Consider the following 20,175-nt stretch of genomic DNA (forward strand, 5'->3'; position numbering starts at 1 on the left):
TGCAGGTGACGGGTGAGCTGTAAGCTTCCAACATCCAAGCTACGTATTTCTAGAGCCTCTAGTGACGTCTGCCAGGAGTTTGCTAGGCCGAGTCCTCAGACTCCTGTCAGCTATCAATGCACGAATCATCAAGAGACAACTTTTTCTAGACCAATACTTGTTTACATAAGGGATCAGCGAGCACGTGAAATGGACGGCTTACTTCAGCAAGACAAATGTCACAGTTAATACTCTTCCTTGAGAAGAGATTTCAGGGCTTCACGTCTGTCACTGCTTAAGGGCTAGTATGAATGACCAGGAGTAGCCACCCCACCTCGTCTCCTATTTCTTCATAAATTAAAAACTCTTCTTTGGCAACAGTCCCTCAGTGTTCCCAAAATCTAATCATCAGGGGTTACAAGGTTCTTGGTGTCCACAAGGACACTATTTCATACTATGGGCTAACAGGTTTCCATACTGGAATGTAAACAGAATCTGATTTTCTTCTTGACTCAGGAAGAGAGAGACCAGACCGCGAGTGGGGGAGGGGCAGAAAGAGAGGGAGGCACAGAATCCAAAGTAGGCTCCAGGCTCCGAGCTGTCAGCACAGAGCCCGAAGTGGGGCTCGAACCACAAACCGTGAGATCATGACCTGAGCTGAAGTCGGACGCTTAACCGACTGAGCCACCCGGGCACCCAGGAAATTCACTCTCCTTGAGGCGCCCAGGTGGCTCAGTCGGTTAAACATCTGTCCGACTCTTGATTTCGGCTCAGGTCATCATCTCCTGGTTCGTTGGGTTCAAGCCCCAAGTCGGGGTCTGCGCTGAGTGTGGAGCCTGCTTGGGATTCTGTCTTCCTGGCTCTCTGCCCCTCCCCCACTCACAACCTCTCACTCTCTCAAGATAAATAAATATTGAAAAAAAGAAATAGGGCATCTGGGTGGCTCAGTCGGTTGAGTGTCTGACTTCGGCTCAGGTCATGATCTCTCGGTTCCTGAGTTCAAGCTCCATGTCAGGCTCTGCACTGGCACTGTGGAGACTCCCTGGGATTCTTGCTCTTTCCTCTCTTCTGCCCCTCCCCACTTGTGCTTCTGCTCTCTCTCAAAATGAATGAATAAACTTAAAAAAAAATTAACTCTTTTTAACTTTAGCAGAAAAAAAACACTTTAACTGGAGAGGAGGAAGCACACAGGCCAGCAAAGCAGGTGCAAAGAGAGACAGCACCCAGAGTTATTCTGGGAAACCAGGAGGGCAGGAGGAATTGATGGTCTCAATTCTGGGGCAAGAGTAAGTGAGTTCCCACACTTCCCTTCTGGTTCATGTGACGCTGAATCTGAGGCTCAAAATCTAGCAAAGACCCAGCAATGGCTGATGAACAGATGCCCGGAAAGACGCCAACCGGACAACGCGCACGAGAGGTGCTTCTGCAGAGAAAACTAGTTGTGCTCTTACCCGTGAACAGACCCCGCACTGCTAACATATAATCCACGTTCGTTCCAATGAGTTCTCTTATGCAGCAGCCGCGTAATAACTGCCAGACCCACTTACGTAGATCGGTGAGTGAGTCAACTCATTTAGGGAGCAGTATCTTTTCATTATTAAAACCAACATTATTTCTGTTATATTGCTAAGAAATGAAGAGACAATACTGATATTTAGCATTTAATATGGAGAATATCGGGGGGATGTTATTCCACAAGCTACCAAATATATGTCTAACAAGTTACGTTAAAAAATAAAATACCAAAAATTTTTAAAAATGCTATTCAGTGTTACTCAGGAAAGTCACACTAAATATCTCTCAACCCTCAGAATATGTTCCTTGCCATTTTCCTCCACCGCTTTATTTACATATCAAAATAAAAATCAACTTTATACTCCACCATGAAAAAATCTACCATTTATAATCGAGGTTTTCTTCAATCTAAAACATAGCTTCAAATCTGGAATGTGACTCTCCACATATAACATTTTCTATGGGACAATGCTTTTCCAATTTATTAAATTTAGAAGGTTTTAAATACGAATTCTCTGAATTTTATCTTCATAATGACACCACCGCATCTGATGTCACTGTTCCTCACTCCTTCAGTTCTTGTCTACAGAGACTTGTAGGCCTTACTTCTCAAAGCTTTTGCCCATTCTTCCAAATATGACCGTCTCTCTCGGACTCAATCGGCAGGAGTGTATTTTTAGGACTTCCCGCTTGGTGCATCCCGCCCATATTATCATTTAGTCTCCTGAGGATCAACTTCTATGAGAGAGTTTCTAACGTCTACTTCACTTCAATTTCTCACTTGTGAGTTTTTCGATGTATACGAAGCCCTGAATTCCAACAGAAGGACTTCCCGCATTCGGAGCATTTCCACGGTTTCTCTCCTGTATGAACTCTCTGATGTTCACTGAGGGACGACTTCTGGGTGAAAGCCTTCCCACATTCACTACATTTAAAAGGTTTCTCTCCTGAATGAGTCTTCTGGTGTATCTGAAGTGAAGCCTTCCTAGGATAGGCTTTCTCACATTCGCTGCATTCGTAGGGCTTCTCTGTCGAGTGAGTCCTCTGGTGTATAATTAGCTGTGATTTCCCACAAAAGGCTCTCTCACAGAAACTACATTCATAGGGTCTCTCTCCTGTGTGTGTTCTCCTGTGTATAACGAGGTAGGATTTACTGCTGAAAGCCTTCCCGCACTCACTGCACCCGTAGGGCTTCTCCCCGGCATGGGCTCTCAGGTGCGCAGTGAGCTGCTCCTTCCTACCGAAGGCTTTCCCGCATTCACCGCACTGATAAGGATTATTTCCCGTGTGGATTCCCTGGTGAACAACAAGTTGTGTCTTCATATTGAAGGCTTTCCCACAATCACCGCACTGGTAAGGTTTCTCGCCTGTGTGCATCCTGATGTGAACCAGGAGGTAGGACTTGCTCCTAAAGGCTTTCCCACATTCGCTGCACTTATGGGGCTTCACTCCCGTGTGAGTCCTCTGGTGTACAACAAACGGGGACTTCAGACTAAAGGCTTTCCCACACTCGCCACACTCATAAGGTTTCACTCCTGTGTGGCTTCTCTGGTGTAAAATGAGCTGTGATTTCCAGCTGTAGGCTTTCCCACAATCACTGCAGCCGTAAGGTTTCCCTCCCGTGTGAATTTCCTGATGGACGATGAGCTGCGACCTGAAAGAGAAAACTTTCCCGCACTCGCTGCAGGAGTAGGGCTTCTCTCCCGTGTGGACCCTCTGGTGAGCATTGAGGTTTGACTTCGCGCTGAACGCCCTTTCACACTTCGTGCATTCGTAAGGCCTCTCTCCCGTATGAATTCTCAGATGGACGATCAGCTGCGATTTACAACGAAAAGCTTTCCCACATTCGTTACACACGCAGTTTTTTTCTATACTGTGAGCTCTTTGATGCTTAAGAAAATATGATTCTTCGTATCCATGAAACTTATCAGGACTTTTTCTCAGGCAGTTTCTGGTTGAACCTGAGTTTTGCGTCAAACCTCTTCCATGTGTGTTATACTTATGGATTCTCTGTCTTGAAGAAACATGGGTTCTGCTCAGATTAAGTTTTCCAAATGCACTACAAGCATAAGTTCTCTCAACATTTTCAAGCTCATCTGGATTTTTCTGGTACCATTCCTTCCAATCTTCTAAGAAAAAAATACATATATATTTTTTTAATCATCACATGTAGCTGATATCAAATTAGTTTTAAAACTGCCACGTAATGAGTCTTTTTTTGATAACAGACCTCAGACACTGGTTCGAAAGAAATACTGGCCAAGTGTACATGCCTTCTTTCTGAGCTGGGGAGCACGAGGAACGACGTGAAACCAAGCCCATTACGGAAATACGGGTGGCAAATTAGCAGTGATTAAAAATGGTTTTTTAAGTTTATTTGTTTTGAGAGAGAGAGAGAGAGAGAACATGAGCAGGTGAGCAGGGGAGGGGCAGAGAGAGGGAAAAGAATCCCAAGCAGGCTCTGCACTGTCAGTGCAGAGCCCAACGTGGGGCTCAAATTCATGAACCTCGAGATCACGACCTGAGCCAAAACCAAGGGTCAGACACTTAACCGACTGAGCCACCCAGGTGCCCCCAAAATGGCTTTTAAAACAGAGGCTTACAAAGCTTAGCCTGCACTTAGGAGCCAATGTCATTTACCTGATATCGAAATGTCATTATTACAGATGCTTATTACTCAAAAAGTGAACTGAGACAATACAGAGTAACTAGGGTATAATATTCAGACAGGTACAACGAGACACTAAAAGGCGAGTTAGCAGGGCTCCCGGGTGGTTGAGTGTCCAGCTTGGGCCCAGGTCATGATCTCACAGTTCATGAGTTGGAGCCCTGCGTCAGACTCTCTGCTGTCGGCGCAGAGCCCATTTCAGATCCTCTGTCCCCCTCTCTTCCTGCCCCTCCCCCACGCACACTCTCTCTTTCAAAAATAAATATTTAGAAAAAGTGAAAATTAAAAAAAAATAGAAGATTGAGTTAGCCACACGAAAATTAAAGCAAGAGCATTTCAAACCGAAGGAAAAGCACATACAAAGTTCTTGAGAAGGGAACCTGCTTGCACAGTTAAGGAACAGAAAAAATGGGGCACCTGGCTGGCTCACTCAGTAGAGCATGAGACTCTTGATCTCAGGGTTGTGAGTTCAAGCCCCATGTTGCATGTGCCTTCTTTAAATAAAAATTAAAAAAAAAAAAAAAAAGAAATAGAAAGAGGTCAGGATAGTCAAAGCCCACTGAATGAATAGAGTGAGGCAGGAACCAAACAGGCAAGGCCATGACAAAAAGTTTTCATCTTACCAAGGGGTTTTAATTAGAGAACATCTTGATTCGTGTTCTGCTTTTAAGTACATGTATCTATGAGAGAGAGAGAGTGTGCGTGTGGGGGAGGGACAGAGAAAGAGGGAGACACGGAATCCAAAGAAGGCTCTGAGCTGTCAGCACAGAGCCTGATGTGGGGCTCGAACCCACGAACCGTGAGATCATGACCTGAGCCGAAATCAAGAGTTGGATGCTTAACCGACTCGCCCCTGTTCTTTTTTTTTTTTTTTTTTTTCCAGAAAACATGTTTTGAAACATTTTTTGGGGGAGAGAGCATGTGTGAGAGCGGGGGAAGGGCAGAGGGGAGAGGATGGGGGGGAGAGGGGGAGAGGGAGAGAGGGAGAGAGGGAGAGAGGGAGAGAGGGAGAGAGGGAGAGAGGGCGAGAGGGCGAGAGAATCCTCCACATGACACAGGCCTCAATCTCATGACCCTGAGATCACGACCTGAGCTGAAATTACCAGTTGGACACTTAACTGACTGAGCTACCCAGGCCCCCCTTTCATGTCATGCTTTTAGAAGATGTTTGGCTGTGAAGTAAAAAATGAAGGGGGGGGCGCCTGGGTGGCTCAGTCGGTTAAGCGTCCGACTTCAGCTCGGGTCACGATCTCACGGTCCGTGAGTTCGAGCCCCGCGTCGGGCTCTGGGCTGATGATGGCCCAGAGCCTGGAGCCTGCTTCTGACTCTGTGTCTCCCTCTCTCTCTGCCCCTCCCCCGTTCATACTCTGTCTCTCTCTGTCTCAAAAATAAATAAACGTTAAAAAAAAAATTAAAAAAGAAAAGATGAAGAGAAGGGCTGACAGACCAACGAGAAAGCCGCTGTAGTAAGGCAGGAAGACGTTGATAGTGGCTCAGACTGAGCTCTGGAGCTGAGCAAATGTGCAACATACACGGAGACAGAACCAAGAAAACCTACCAAAGGACCAGATGAAGGAGAAGCTGAGAAGGGGACGCTTTACTAACGCCAGATTGTAGGCTTGAGAAACGGGGTGCTGCCCTTGCAGAGGGAAAACACTGAGAGACCCATGTTTGGAGGAAAAACGAAGGACTTTGTTTTGAATCTTACTACACTAACGATCCCAGTCAAATATCCAAATGGAGACAGTAAGCAGGCACACGGACCACAGGTCAGTGCTCAGTGAAGAGGGGGCTGATCTCCATGCTGTGATGGACAGGACCCCCCAGGGCAGGGGTACCAAAACAGCCCTGGAGCGGATGACACTGAAGGCCGCACAGCGATGAGGCCCAGTCACGCCATGGTGAGTGTGATGTCCACACAGGGCGCCTGGAAAGAAGTGGCAGGTGTGGGTCGAGCACTCATCGGGGTACAGCCTCATCATCCCACGACAGCTTCACACCGTGGAATCATCAGGAGCTCTCCTGCTTCCTGAGGACCTCCTGCTAAACCCTCTCTCCCTGTTCACGTGGAAACAATTTGGAGTATGGTTTGTACCTCAAAGCGGGCCCACTAAACTCAAGAATGGGGGGATGGGGTGATAATACCAAGACCAGTGGCTAGAAGAGAGGACTTCTCAGGCTTGAAGACACGTCCGGACAATTTTTGGTTGTTGTTACTGGCTTAACAGAATTAGTCAGGGAAAAAAAAAAAAAACTAACCGGACACTTGTGAAGTTTTGAAGGGAACCTGAGCCTGATCTGATAACAGCCTATGATTTTTTTAGCCCTAAATACCCCCAAATCTGCACCAACAGACACGGGCCATTCTCCCCAAGCCTTATCTCACCAGGGGCTGCACAGCACAAAAAGAGAAGACTGAACAGGGAAATTACACCAATGCCAGGGCAAGAAGTCCTCCTTGAACTTTTTCCCAAGGAGGAGAGTGTGCGACAGACCAGTGATGACTGCCATCCCTCATCCACCCCTCTGGAAAGAGAAGCTTTTACCATAGCTTCCAGTTCCTTCCCCGCTACTGCATGTGTCTAGAACAGACCGTCGATCTTTTCACCCCATCACTTCAGATCGTGAGGCCACAGCCACACCTGTCTGCTGATACCACACACATCTCAAGAAATTCTGGACTTGGGACTGGACTCAGGTCCAGGATAAGAACATGTACCGCTCCCCGGAGAAGCGATGACCGTGTTTCATGTTCACATTTGCACATTTAAAGGCGTCCAGGTGGCAAGAAGGGCAATGTGATGAAAACCCAGAGGCAGGACCCTAGCACACACTGTTCACTCCACTCCCAACGGTACTGCCCTCCTCCCGAGCACCAGCCCTGACTGGGGAGGACAGGGCCCACGTGGGGCTCCACCAAGCTCTGCCACCCCGCCCCCGCCCCCCGGCTAGTTCAGACACTGGCGTGTCAACTGTAAGAAAACATGCCGGCAGGCTTTGAGAAAAATTCTGGGGACTGATGAAAGGGATTTTCTGGAAAAAACCAGGGCTTATCCAGTGACTGTGTCTTCATGTGATGCCCGGCATGAAGGTACCCACCTGGGCAGAAGAAAAGTATAACATCTGAGGGTGAGAAAGGGACACACGTGGCACCTTGGTCCCTGACATCACCGAGCTTCTGCGCTGAGCCACTGTGGAGCTGCCATCCTGTGCCAGACAAGCGTCACTTGAAACTATAAATTCTTTAATGTTTACTCAGGTTGAATCTGGGATGTAAGATACTTGTGTATTTCTTCAAACTAGTGACAGGGACGTTTATGAAAATAACTACAGCAGGAACAGCTAAAGAAAAGACTAGAGTTCTCAAATATGGCTAAGAATCTGAGCTGTCCACGCCTGGGAAAATACTGATCCTGTCTGGGTGACAACTGAGGACATAGGAGCTATGGAGACACCACCAAAGGTTCAACTACTAGCAAAAACAGAAGCAGAACCGATATTGGCAAAGGAGAAGGGAGACGGGGCACCCAAGGAGAGCCTGCAGAGCCGGGTCGTGGTAGCTCAAGTGCAACAGCAGCAGTAATCAAAGTGAGGAAGGCACAGGAGAAGCGTTCTTTCCCAGTTCTGCTGCTGAGAATGAGTGAGGAAGCCCGGCTCTCTTATGAGCATTTATAGCCAGGACGAGAGGGCGGGAGAAAGAGGACAAGGATGTCCACAGGATGCTACAACACGGGGGAAAGAAAGCTTAAATCCTCAGAGCGCAAGAGACTTTCAGTCGTTACAATATCGGCAGGAAAGAACAGGTAAATTTGGGAAACTCTGTACGACTCCGAAGGGAAGAGTAAGGAGCCAGGAAATGTAAGGTGACAAAATCACTTAATGACACAGGTGAGTCCGTGGTAGGTTTTGGAATCCTTTTAAGAAAAGTGCCCAAGAAAGCAACAGTTGTAATTTCAAGGTGACCAGTTTGAGAAAAGGAAGCGCTGAAATAACGCAACACAATGATGCTGAGCAAAGGACGAAAAGACTGAGGGCTTCATCTGTGGAAGGAAGAGAGGAAGTACACATAAGGAGAGCAGAGGGCACGAAGCCACACAAAAGGAGAGGAGAGAGGACTGTTCAGAGGCTGGGATGGCTGAGGCGGCCCTGGACCACGGGGGGGAAGGAAACTAACCCAGAAAGCATCTGAGCAGAGTGCAGACAGGAAGGGTGTGCCTGCCCCTCAGAGCTAGAGACAAAAACCCACACGTGGACAGAGCGATGGTCCCTTCCTTTCCCGAGGAGCTGGCTTGTGGGCCCGTCCCGAGCGCCCCCCATGGTTCAAGGGCCTCAAAGGAAAGTTTCCGCACAACACGGCCTAAGTGCAAGCCGTGCTTCACACCCCCACCCACACCTTCCTGGTTCCCACTCACCCACCTGGACAGCTCTGACGGGAAACTTTGGCATTTATTATCCACGGCTCCTCTCCTTGCTCCAACTTGAAGATTAAATCAGGTTTGGTACCATGATACCCTGTTGATGGAAAATCACAGAGGATGTGGGCCAAGCTGCTAGGAACTCAGGGGTCTGGAACTACAAAGTGAAACTGCTCACTTGCACTTGGGGGGAAGATTACAATTAGGAGATGAGGGCCAAATAGGGACTAGAAGCCTTTGACCTCCAAAGCTCAAGTGCATAATCGTTAAGTACTTTAGAGACCTCAGGGTAGATAAAGAAAAGAAAAAAGGATGGCAACTTATAATTCGTGATCGGAGTTCAACGAAGAAGCCGCACTTACCCACAGACACCAGGTGGCTATAGTTCTCCAGTATCACATCCCTGTACAGGTACTTCTGCGCAGAGTCCAGTAACTGCCACTCATCCCGGGTGAACTCCACAGATACATCCTTGAATGACAACAACCCCTGTAATAATATACATCCCATTCAATCGGACGCCACCGCATTAGGTGATGTGGACAGATGTACAGGAGCCGGGAAAGGAGAAATGTTCCTCCATAGACTGACTGCCTCCTGTGCCCAGTTCAGCACAGGCTTTTAGAATAAAAGCAAACCAAAACAAAAAAATGTTTGAGCTTCCATGTTCAAAATACTGTTTTTGATCCTGAAAATATCAGGATGAACACAACCAGCTTCCGCCTTCAAGAAGCTCTCAGTCTTGTAGAGGGAAATAAACATCTATACATGCATATGAAACAGGTGTTTCAAATCTTTGATAAAAAAAAAATTATCCAGGATACATTTTGCCCAGGAATGGAGAGAACAATTCTAAACACATGGGAAGGGCTACCCTCCAAAGTAGCTGTCATCTTCACGGCTACTCAACCCATCTTGAGTCTCAGAGGGAGTGAGAGCCTGGCACCATAAGAAAAATTAAATAAATAAATACATAAATACATAAATTAAAAAACAAGGGGCCCAGCAGCACGTGGGTGGCTCCATTGGTTAAGCATCCAACTTCAGCGGCTCAGGTCGTGATTTCACAGTTTGTGAGTTCGAGCCCCATGTCGTACTCTCTGCTGACCGCCCAGAGCCTGGATCCTGCTTCAGATTTGGTCTCCCTCTCTCTCTGCCCCTCCCCCATTCGTGCTCTGTCTCAAAAAAAAAAAAATTAAAAATTTTTTGGATTAAAAAAAGAAGGGATCCATTACTGAGGCCAAGCAGGGTTCCCTCCAGCAGACTCTGGGCCTGGAGCTCGTGTTGCAGAGCTGAAGACGATGGAGAGCCACTGTGGGTGGGGGTGGGCTGGCAGTTCTGTGTGAGCCGTAAACGCGAACTACCCAGTAGGCTCGTAATAAATCCTTCCATGGGACCAAAAAAGTACTGATCGTTCAACAAGCATTTATGAGTCACCGACAGTGCCAGGATTGTCCCAGGTGCTGGGGGCTCAGCAATGCACATTGGGTTTCTGTTCCTTCAGGGGGAGGTGACAGTAAACCTGTAACTACCCACCAAGCAGGTGGGGACGGCGCTCTGCCAAGACTCAAGCAGGGTAAGGGGACAGAGTTCAGGAAGCAGGCATAGGAAGATGGAGTGATCAGGGAGCCCTCCAGTGAGGCAACATTTGGCAGAAACCCAAGCGATGTAGGAAGGAATGTCAAGATTTCTGCAGGAAGAGCCCTCCAGGCTACATGAAAACTAAGACACAGTCCTGCATGGCTCAAAGGGAATGGGAAGGTCTTGGGGTTCCATTCCAAGAGAGGAGGGGCCGTCGGAAGGCCTCAGACAAGAGCAGAGTGCTCTGACTCACACCTGACAGCATTCTTCCTGCCACGGAGGAGGGAGGGTCCTGGATCTGGGAGCCATGAAGGTGGCTGGTGCCAGAGTGAGAGCACTGGAGTAATAAGCAGTGGTTGGGTTCTGGGCATCAAGTGAGAACAGAGCCAGATGACATCCTGGTGGGTATGACATGGCCAACAGAGAAGGGTGCTGAGGAGGACGGCAAGGACGCGGCCCTTTAACAAGGCGAGGATGCCTGAGGGAGAAGAAATGAGGGGAACGAGAGGCTGGAGAAGCAGCCGGACACAATTCCCTGAAGCAGGCCACTGGGGGAAGGGAGGGAAGGAAGAGGCAGTGTGGATGTCCACTGAGCCCAGTCAGAAGGAACTGGTCTGTGTTCAGGGATTTCAGTAAAGCAGGAATCTGGTACATTGCACTCTGGGAATTCCTGAAGATGAGGATTCTGGAGCACTCTGCAAAGGCAGTGAAGTGACACCCAAAGATTCCTGAACTTGATCCCCCTTGACAGGATCCCAACCCAACAGCGCTGCCTGCAGGAAGACCCTGCAGTGGGAAGAGACAGTGAATTCTGGGGGAACTTGCAGAGGTGAGCGACAGAGAATCGCTTCACAACATGGAAATACAGGGCGGGGCCCGTCTCAGGCTCCAAGCAACCGTGTTGGTGGTGCTGGGCACGGACCACCTGACAACAGGAGCTTCTCTGGCCTCAGCACTGATCTTCCCAACCCAGGAGGAGCCTCCACAGGAAGTGGGAGTAAAGAGATGAGCCCTCCCATCTCTCCTCCGCAGCCTAAGTCCGGCGAGGAGAGGAGGCGGGAATAGAGCATACACTGGACTCTCCAATATCTGAAAGTGACCAGAGAATCATGAATGCTCGCCGACACAACCGCCGGAGCCAAGGACAGGGAGAGTTGACAGGCATATCTGAGGTTGTGATGGAGAAAAATGAGGCCGCGACTTCCTGCATCCAGATCAAGCCCAGGCCACTCATCAAGCCAGCAACTTTATGGCGGAGGAGAAACCAAAGCAACGCACACCAATGTGACTGTGTAAAAGCTACGGCAGGGGCACAAGAGTGAACAGGGACCAAATGGCTGAGTGTGGGCACAGGATGGAAGAAAAAAGGTGCAGAGCAGAGAGTGGAGGCAAGCCATGAGGCTTATTTTAAGCTTTTTACTATATTTTGAGCTTGATGAGAATAAAAATAAAATACAAAGAAACTATTTTAAAAAGCTTTTATTGGCCAAGCCTGGTCAAGAAACGCAGGAATTAAAAAAAAGAAAACTATTATGACCAGGACAGAGTCCATAACTCTGAGACTGTTAAATTCATGAGATTATTATACAGAGGCAATTCTACCATAATGTGACAGGTATGCTGCAAAAAATCATCACTATGCAAAGTCACACAGCAAACTCACGGGGATTATGGGGAGAATGGGGTTGGGGCACAACACCTTTGTCAGCAACACATAAAAATGAACACCAGGAACCTACCAAAAACAGAAGTTTTATGAAATATATAAAATATATAAAATGACAACATTTATGAAATATATAAAAATATTTCTTTTATTTAAGAAATATATAAAATGACAATACAGCACTTCACTTTGCAAGACCTGGTGTTTGGATGTCAGAGGGGCTGCAGCTGATCATAAAATAGTGGAAAGAGGCCTGTCTGAAGTCAGACAGAAAGTTCACGCTGTTCCCTACGGTACCAACTGTGCTGAATTCACATTTCTAAAGCAAACATGGTGGCAGACCTAACTATATTTACAAATTTGTTCCAATAAATTTGAAAACTTAAGAAGCAAAAATCCTCTAAGAAAGTAAAAGTAATCTGTAAAAAACGTGGATTTAAGTAATTGTTTTAAAAAAGTAAAAGTAACCAAAATTGGCCCAGAAATAATTTAAAAAGCAAGCTTGACTAATCAATGGTCACAAAATAAGTAGTGGGACGCTGGCTGGCTCAGTCAGAAGAGCATGCGACTCTTGATCTGAGGGTTAGGAGTTCAAGCCCCATGTTGGGTACAGAGGTTACATTAAAATCTTTAAAAAAAAAAATTAAAATAAAAAACTAAATAAATAAGTAGCAATCAAAGGCATACCCTCTTGGGGCACCTGGGTGGCTCAGTTGGTTAAGTGTCCGGCTTCAGCCCAGGTCATGATCTCATGGTTTGTGGGTTCGAGCCCTGCATTGGGGTCTGTGCTGACAGCTCAGAGCCTAAAGCCTGCTTCGGATTCTCTGTCTCCCTCTCTCCCTGTCCTTCCCCTGCTCGCATTCTGTCTCTCTCAAAAAATAAAAAATAAAACACACTAAAAAAAATAAAACCAAAAAAAAACCCCAAAAAACCCCACAAAGGTATACCCTCTCCAGAAAGGCAATGGACCCACACTACATTTAAGTAAGTTCTACCAACATGGAAAGAACATAAAATTCCCAAAATGTCTAACTGATGTTGAGCCAGGAAACCATGGGATGCCCACACAGTATATCACACAAACTTACACAAAGCCCCACAGACAAAACCAGGCAAGTACAGCACAGACTGTAGTGTTAACTCATTTATTATTAACTCTGATCAAAATATCTGGATAAAAATACTAGTAAAGTAACAAGGCCTGTACACACACACATAGCACTAGGACGAGGAAATTTATCCAAAAAATTAAGGGACAATCCAAAATTAACAAAAACCCCACAAAAATCTATCCGTGAAGTCACACTAGTATATTCATGGAGAACAGCCAACCAATCATTTTAATAGATGAAACAAAGTAATATAGTAGAATCCAACACTTAAAATTCAGAATTCAGCTAAAAGTAGATAGGAATTTTACTCTTTGACACATAACCCCAGACACTTAGAATTCCAATTACATTAAGTTTAAAAAAAAAAAAAGGCAAGATTTACGGTGTAACAGAAAAAAAAGAAGTGGCCCCTGGGGGGTGGGGCAGTGGTGATAGGAAACACAACGGAACCTGCTAGGGGGTCGGAAATCTTTATTTTGATTTTGATTTGTCTTCAGTGTATGCTTCAGTCTTGTGATTTGTAAAAGTATCTGGTCATTCAAATGTTCAAAACATATTTCTCACATGTATTTGGTCTTCATCCAAGGGTTCCTGGCTCACAGCTCCTAAAACCCTTGGAAATTCCCTGATAAGTGTGATTAAGGTATCTTTTGTTATGTTAATGCGGCAACTTTAGGAAACCCTTAGGTAACCTACAGATGGGCAGCTGGTTGATGGGAGAGTGCCCCCCCACTTCTGCCCAGTCTCCAAGGAGGGGAGGGGGGCTAGAGGTTGAATCAATCACCAGCAGTCAATGATTTAATCAATCACACCAATGCAGCGAAGCCTCCCTAAAAACCAAAAGGCCTGGATTCGGAGAGCTTCCAGATTGAAGACGTGGAGAGGGGAGACTGGCGCACCTGGGAGGGCGCGGAGGCTCCAAGCCCTTTCCCCATGTGCGCTTCTAACTCTGGCTGTTGATTTGGTGTTCTTTACCATATCCTTTAATAGACGGGTGAATGTAAATTAAGTGTTTCCCTGAGTTCTGTGAGCTATTCCAGCAAATTAACTGAACCTAAGGAGCAAGTCTTTGAAACTTCCCATCTGTAACCCTGGTAACAACAGCCTGGGCCTTGAAACCTGTGGCTGAGCTTGGGGGAAGAAGGGCAGTCTGGTGGGACTGAGCCCTCAGCTTGTGAAATCTAGTGCCATCTCTGGGCAGACAGTGCTGGAATTAAGTTGAATTCTCAGACAACCTGCTGGTGTCCAAGAGTTGCTTGCTGTTGTATGTAGGGGAACTGCACCCCCACCCCTCTCGTTGGAATTGGGTCCAGAAACCTAAAAGAATATAAATAGTCTATTTAAGATTTATGCATTTTACTATCATTAAGTTAGAACTCAATTAAAGAAAAAAAAAGTCAGAAGTCACACAGGGATAAATATGTATAAAACCATTACAGACACAACTATAAATATATTTTTTAATGAAAAAAAACAGAAATAATGTTATATAGAGTGAAACCCATTTAAATAATAACCCACACAAATAAACCAAATGTTTTAAGGATATAAACAGCTATACACAAAGGTATGTACAAAGATCTAGAAGAATATACGCCAAATTGATTACCTCTAAGGAGAGAAAGGGGAAGTAGGATGGGAAGATGATTATAAGAAACTGAATTGTGCTTTTTTTTTTTTAATTTTTAAAAATACGTTTACTTATTTTTGAGAGAGAGGGAAAGAGCGCGTGCGAGAATGCAGAGAGAGCAGGAGACACAGAATCTGAAGCAGGGTCCAGGCTCTGAGCTGTCAGCACAGAGTCTGATGCAGGGCTCGAACCCATGGACCGCGAGATCATGACCTGAGCCGAAGTCGGACACTCAACCGACTGAGCCACCCAGGCGCCCTGTGACTGCACTGTGTTTTAAGAGAATGTAGAAGTACCAAATTTGTCACCAAAAATTAATGATAGGAACATCCATACACGTGCAGAGTTGTTCACTGTTTCAAAGTCTGTAAGAGCAACACACTCAACAACCTAAATTTCCATCAATAAGAGAATAGCTAAATGAGAATATGGTACATCCATTCCATAGTGACGTTTTTTCAAATTGGAATATAATTATACACAGTATGATGCAATTCATATAGAAACAAAACTTTTCAAATGTTGAATTAAGCACACCTGACATTCCACCCCATCACCCATAAAAATCATAATTTTAATCAATTATTCTTAAAAATTTAAACATACTTGTCTCTCAAAAGAATAAAGAAACACAACAATCTATATGTATTGCCATAAAGAATTCTAAAACAAATGTAGGGGAAATGGCAAACTGCACCATTTACAGAAGAGAAGAAAAACATAAAACCACGTTTCCAGTAGAAAAGGTCTGGGGGCACCTGGGTGGCTCAGTCAGTTGAGTGTCCAACTTCGGCTCAGGTCATGATCTCATGCTTCGGGAGTTCGAGCCCCAATTCGGGCTCACTGCTGTCTTTGGATCCTCTGTCTCCCTCTCTGCACCTCCCCTACTCATGCGTTCTCTCTCTCTCTCTCAAAAATAAAAAAAGCATTTAAAAAAAAAAAAGGAAAGGAAAGGGAAGGGAAGGGAAGGGAAGGGAAGGGAAGGGAAGGGAAGGGAAGGGAAGGGAAGGGAAGGGAAGGGAAAGTCTGGATGGGAAGCCCCCAATCTGACTACCCTTTATAAAGCTTTTTAAATTTTATTTTAGGTAGGCTCCACACCACTATGGGGCCTGACTCAACCCTGAGATCGGGCACCCGCTACTGACTACCACTTGACAGAAGAGGAAGCCAAAGGGGGTTTGGCTGTGTCTTACAATCCCACTTTCTAAAAGGATGCAATCAAAAATTGTTTAATATGAAAGAGGAAAAGCAATACTTTTAAGCTAGAATACATGTGTCAATAAAATAACAGGGAAGGGAAAGAAAGGAGAAAGAAGAAAAGAAAGAGGGAGGAGGGAAAGAAAGAAGGAAGAGAGGACTGGGGAAAAAAGATGAGGTGTGTAGGCAAGAGCTGCCTTTCAGAGGTGAAGTGATGCCACGAACTGGAACAAAGAGGGAGGGAGGAAAATGAGTGTGCGTGTGTACACATGCGTATACACACAGACGAGGAAGAAAAGAGAAAATGACAGACTGAATATGGCAAATAGTTGACAATTCTGGGGCAAGGGTTTTTTTTTTTATATACAATGCCGTACAGGAGTTTTTAACACTATTCTTGCAACTTCTCTACAGTTTGAAAATAATAACATCACATAAGGTAACATGAAATCTCCTAGGACTTTCCATCATGATCCTTCCCCTCACTTAAAGGGCCCTACACAATCTGGCCCCGGCTGATGCACCAACCCGATCCACTCCAGCCCGGGCTTGCTTTCCACCAGAGGCACCTGCCACTTGCTTGGAACGCAACCCCAGGCTGCAATGCTTCCTCCCCTGCTACACCCACTGTCCTATGATCATGAAGTTATCACTCAGATTCTATTTATACGCTGCCTCGAGAGGAAGCCAATCTAAAGTAGCCACCCAGCCGCTCTCTTTCACACGCATGATATTCACAGCTGGTTTTGTCTGTTTATGATGCTCCTCTGGAATGTCTGACCATCTCCCACACCCTGCATGGGATCACGGACCCTGACAATCTCGTTCACCCCTACATGCCCTAGAAAATTACCTGGCGTAATAGTCAATAAATGTTTGTTAAGTCAAAACGTGCACTCAAGGGGCGCCTGGGTGGCTCAGTCGGTTGGGCGGCCGACTTCGGCTCAGGTCATGATCTCGCGGTCCGTGGGTTCGAGCCCCGCGTCGGGCTCTGTGCTGACAGCTCGGAGCCTGGAGCCTGTTTCCGATTCTGTGTCTCCCTCTCTCTGACCCTCCCCCGTTCACGTTCTGTCTCTCTCTGTCTCAAAAATAAATAAACATTAAAAAAATTAAAAACAAAAAAAAAAACGTGCACTCAAAACAGGCAAGTACTGTTCACGTTAAAATGTAAGGGGCAATAAGAGCACAAACTCTGAAAACACTGCTTTGTTTGAGTCCCTGCCCTGCAACCCTGGTCCCCTTATATCCTTTACCAGTTTGGTACCATGGACAGGTTTCCCAGTTTCCTTACCTGTAGAATGGAGACACACCTGCCTCACAGCGTCACAAGTCTTTCATGATTTCATACAAAGTACCTACCCAACTGTGGTACCTACTACTATTCAATAGTTTTAGAGCCTTCATTTAAAAAAATAAAGAGTCTTAATTTACTCTTGTTTACTTACTTATTCTTTATAAAGTATGAGTCCGTTCACTTATTTTACCTTTTTTTAGTTGCTATTGTAAACATGTTTTCTCTTACTGTATTTTCTATATGGTTATGGTTTTGTTTGTTTGTTTTTGTAAGAAAGAGCAAGAGAGCGTGCACATGACCAAGCAAGGGAGAGGGACGGGGGAGAAAGAATCTCAAGCAGGATCCATGCTCAATGCAGACCTGACTAGATCCCACAAACCCAGGAATGACCTGGGCCGAAATCAAGAATTGGACACTCCACCGACTGAGCCACCCGGGTGCTCCTATATAGTTACTGAGAATAAAAATATCCTAGGGGCGCCCGGGTGGCTCAGTCAGTTGAGCACCTGACTTTGGCTCAGGTTATAATCTCGCGGTTCATAGGTTTGAGCCCCACGCCCGGTTCTGTGCTGGCAGCTCAAAAGCCCGGAACCTGCTTCAGATTCTGTGTCAACCTCTCTCTCTGCCCCTCCCCCGCTTGGGCTCTGTCTCTCTGTCTCTCAAAAATAAATAAACGTTTAAAAAAAAGAAGGATAAAAATATCCTGGGGATCCTGGGGCACCTGGCTGGCTTAGTCTTGATCTAAGAGTTGTGAGTTTGAGCCCTACATTGGGTGTAGACAGTACTTAAAAAAATAATAATAATAAATAAAGTAAAATATCCTTACTTTTAAGGTCAAGTGTATCACTCAGGCCACCTCAGTGAACTCCCTTCTTACTGGCACCCAAACTCTTGTCACACACGAAGTGTCACACCACCTGAGAAAGGTCTCTGCTGTCAGTAATTTGCCTTACGCTCCACTGTCCACGATCTTATGTGATTCACTTTACAACACTCCCACTACCTCTCAGGAAGTGACCATTCCAACGTTCTCTCTGGTAGGGAAAAACTGCTTAGGATTTATAAATATCCAAGTCCAAAAGATACCATTTGTCTCATGAAATACTGCTCTGAAGTATTCCATTTCACGGCTTTTATGAAGATCTCTTTTCTCAAATTCACAGGGAAACAGCCACTCTCCCAAACTTCCACCTCTCTTGCTCCCTGGCCCTTCTGCACTACAGTCCTTCCTGGTCTTTGCCACAAACGCTCCATTTGGCCCTTTGCAGGGCGCTGTGACATCATATCCTGAGCTCCGACTAACACAGGGACCTTTAATCCGGACATTTCCAATTGAGAACTCCCGCTCGAGCTAAGATTCAACTGTAGGCACCACACGTTCAACACCTACAAAGCTACACTCTTTTCCTGGATGTCGCTTATAACGTTCCCAAGACTGGAAGCATCACCACCCTGTCAAGAGGTCAGAAGTTCAGCAATCACTGTCAAGTCCCCTCTCGCTCCCTCCATCAATCACTTGGCTAGTCACCAGCCAGATCCACTGGCCCTCCCCAGCTCCAAAACTGCTCCCTCCTGCTCCCTTAACAAGGACCCTCATTTCCCCCAAAGTTCAGGGTCTGCAGCTGGCAATAAAGCATAACTTTCAAATGAGAGGACACCGGACACAAAATGCCAGAAAACAGGGAACGTTTCTAGAGACCAGAGAGACACGGGGAGGAGGGGGCGGGGAGGGGTGAAGCGCGGGAACACGCGAGTTCGGGCCCCGGTTGTGACCATAAGATGAACGTGCCCATCCTCAGTGCCGAGTCACCTTTTTAAAAACGAGAAAGTCCCTACTTACCCAACACGAAGCTGTCCGGAACCCGGCGGCCATCCCGTGCTGTTTCGTGCAGACTGCGGAGCAGAGAACCGAACCGTGAGGGTCTCCCTGCTGGTCTCACCCGCGCCCACCCAGGACGGACCTCCCGCCCCACAGAAGGTGGGTCCGCGGGCACCCGTCACCTACCCGTCCGAGGCCTCGGGCCCCGGGCAGAAGAAGTCGGAGAGGAGTTTGTGCGGCGACGCGGCCCTGACACGGGAACCCCCGAGGCCGGCCTGGCTCCGACCACGCCCCAGACCGACCGTAGGGCTTAGCTGGCCAAGCTCCCGGTCTGCACAGGACGTGCCGGCCAGGGCTAAGTCTGTGCTTCCGCGGGTCCGGGGCCCCGGGAACTCGCAACTCCCGGGCCCGCTCCGGTCCACCAACACCGAGCCGGAAACAGCCCTGCAGGAGAGTACCCGACTACAGCTGCGGGTGCGGCGCAGCGGAAGTACGTCATGCGTCGATGCACCTGAAGGAACGGCCCCGAAGAAAACTACATCTCCCAGAATCCTCTGCGGAGGGTCCCTGTTCACTGGCCCGGCCTCCAGCAGAAGGCGGCTGTGCCCAGCGGACCAAGCCTGGTGGGTTAGTGTCGGTCCCCTCTGCGTTCCGGCCTCAGTGCGGGGACCGACTGGCTGAGGTCTGCTTTCAAACAAGACAGGGTTCAGATCCCAACGCGTAGCAGAGAAGGACACTTTGTAAGGCCACCAGCTGCCGTTCCCAGCGTTATAAAACAAGTCTTGAATAGCAGCGCACTGAATAACACAGTAACTCCATACAAGAGAAACTACAGTAGGTGAAAAGAAATAGAAGGGCACCAAGAATAGACACGAATAGGCTCCTGGTCCAAGATCAAACAATTATCTCATACCAATACAATGAAACTATAATGGGGCTCCTGGCTGGCTCCTGGTGGAGCAGGCGACTCTTGATTTCGGGGTTGTGAGTGCGAGCCCCACGTTGGGTATAGAGATCACTAAAAAAAAAAAAAAAAAAAAAATTTTAAACCCCCCAAAACTATGAATAGCATATTTTTAAGTTTATTTTACTTATTTTGAGAAAGAGAGCATGGGAAGGGCAGAGAGAGGGGGAGAGAGAATCCCGAGTCCGATGCAAGGCTCAAACTCACAAACTGAACTCATGACCTGAGCTGAAATGCAGAGTCCATAGCCTAACCGACTGAGCCACCTAGGTACCCCTGAACAGCATAATTTTAAAAGGCCTTTCTGCCTGAAAATCTTTTTTTTTTTTTTTAAA

General features: G+C 46.7%; 2 protein-coding genes across 4 annotated transcripts in view; both read right to left on the bottom strand.

Annotated features, from left to right (window-relative positions):
* Window positions 1-18,914, bottom strand: part of ZNF84 (zinc finger protein 84) — a 59,814-nt gene extending 40,900 nt beyond the window's left edge. The window contains exon 1 of the mRNA XM_053901832.1: window positions 18,898-18,914. The gene's annotated coding sequence lies outside the window, so the exon portion shown is untranslated. The remainder of the gene's footprint in view (window positions 1-18,897) is intronic.
* On the bottom strand, window positions 1,628-19,172 carry ZNF26 (zinc finger protein 26). Of its 3 annotated transcripts, none has more exons than XM_019439013.2 (5): window positions 19,063-19,172; window positions 18,898-18,950; window positions 8,940-9,048; window positions 8,579-8,674; window positions 1,628-3,623 (listed from the first exon to the last, which is right to left on the bottom strand). In XM_019439013.2, the coding sequence occupies exons 2-5, from the start codon at window positions 18,928-18,930 to the stop codon at window positions 2,272-2,274; spliced, it is 1,590 nt and encodes a 529-aa protein (XP_019294558.1). In that variant the 5' UTR covers window positions 18,931-18,950; window positions 19,063-19,172; the 3' UTR covers window positions 1,628-2,271. The 3 variants fall into 3 exon arrangements, with proteins under 3 accessions (XP_019294558.1, XP_019294557.1, XP_053757810.1); XM_019439012.2 differs by having other exon boundaries at window positions 1,628-3,620; window positions 8,940-9,066; XM_053901835.1 differs by having other exon boundaries at window positions 8,940-9,066.
* Between the last annotated feature and the right edge of the window lie 1,003 nt (window positions 19,173-20,175).

The sequence above is a fragment of the Panthera pardus genome, unplaced genomic scaffold (assembly GCF_024362965.1).
Source record: "Panthera pardus isolate Hobbes unplaced genomic scaffold, ASM2436296v1 HiC_scaffold_14, whole genome shotgun sequence".
NCBI lineage: Eukaryota > Metazoa > Chordata > Mammalia > Carnivora > Felidae > Panthera > Panthera pardus.

Bases quoted from the DNA above. Each gene is read 5' to 3' on its own strand.
- ZNF26 (XM_053901835.1), bottom strand. From the start codon at position 18,930: ATGGCCGCCGGGTTCCGGACAGCTTCGTGTTGG. The intron at 8,675-8,939 runs GTAAGTGCGGCT...TTCCATCAACAG, and splicing joins TAGCCACCTGGTGTCTGTGG to GGTATCATGGTACCAAACCT. The intron at 3,624-8,578 runs GTGGGTGAGTGG...TTTTTTTCTTAG, and splicing joins TTCCCGTCAGAGCTGTCCAG to AAGATTGGAAGGAATGGTAC.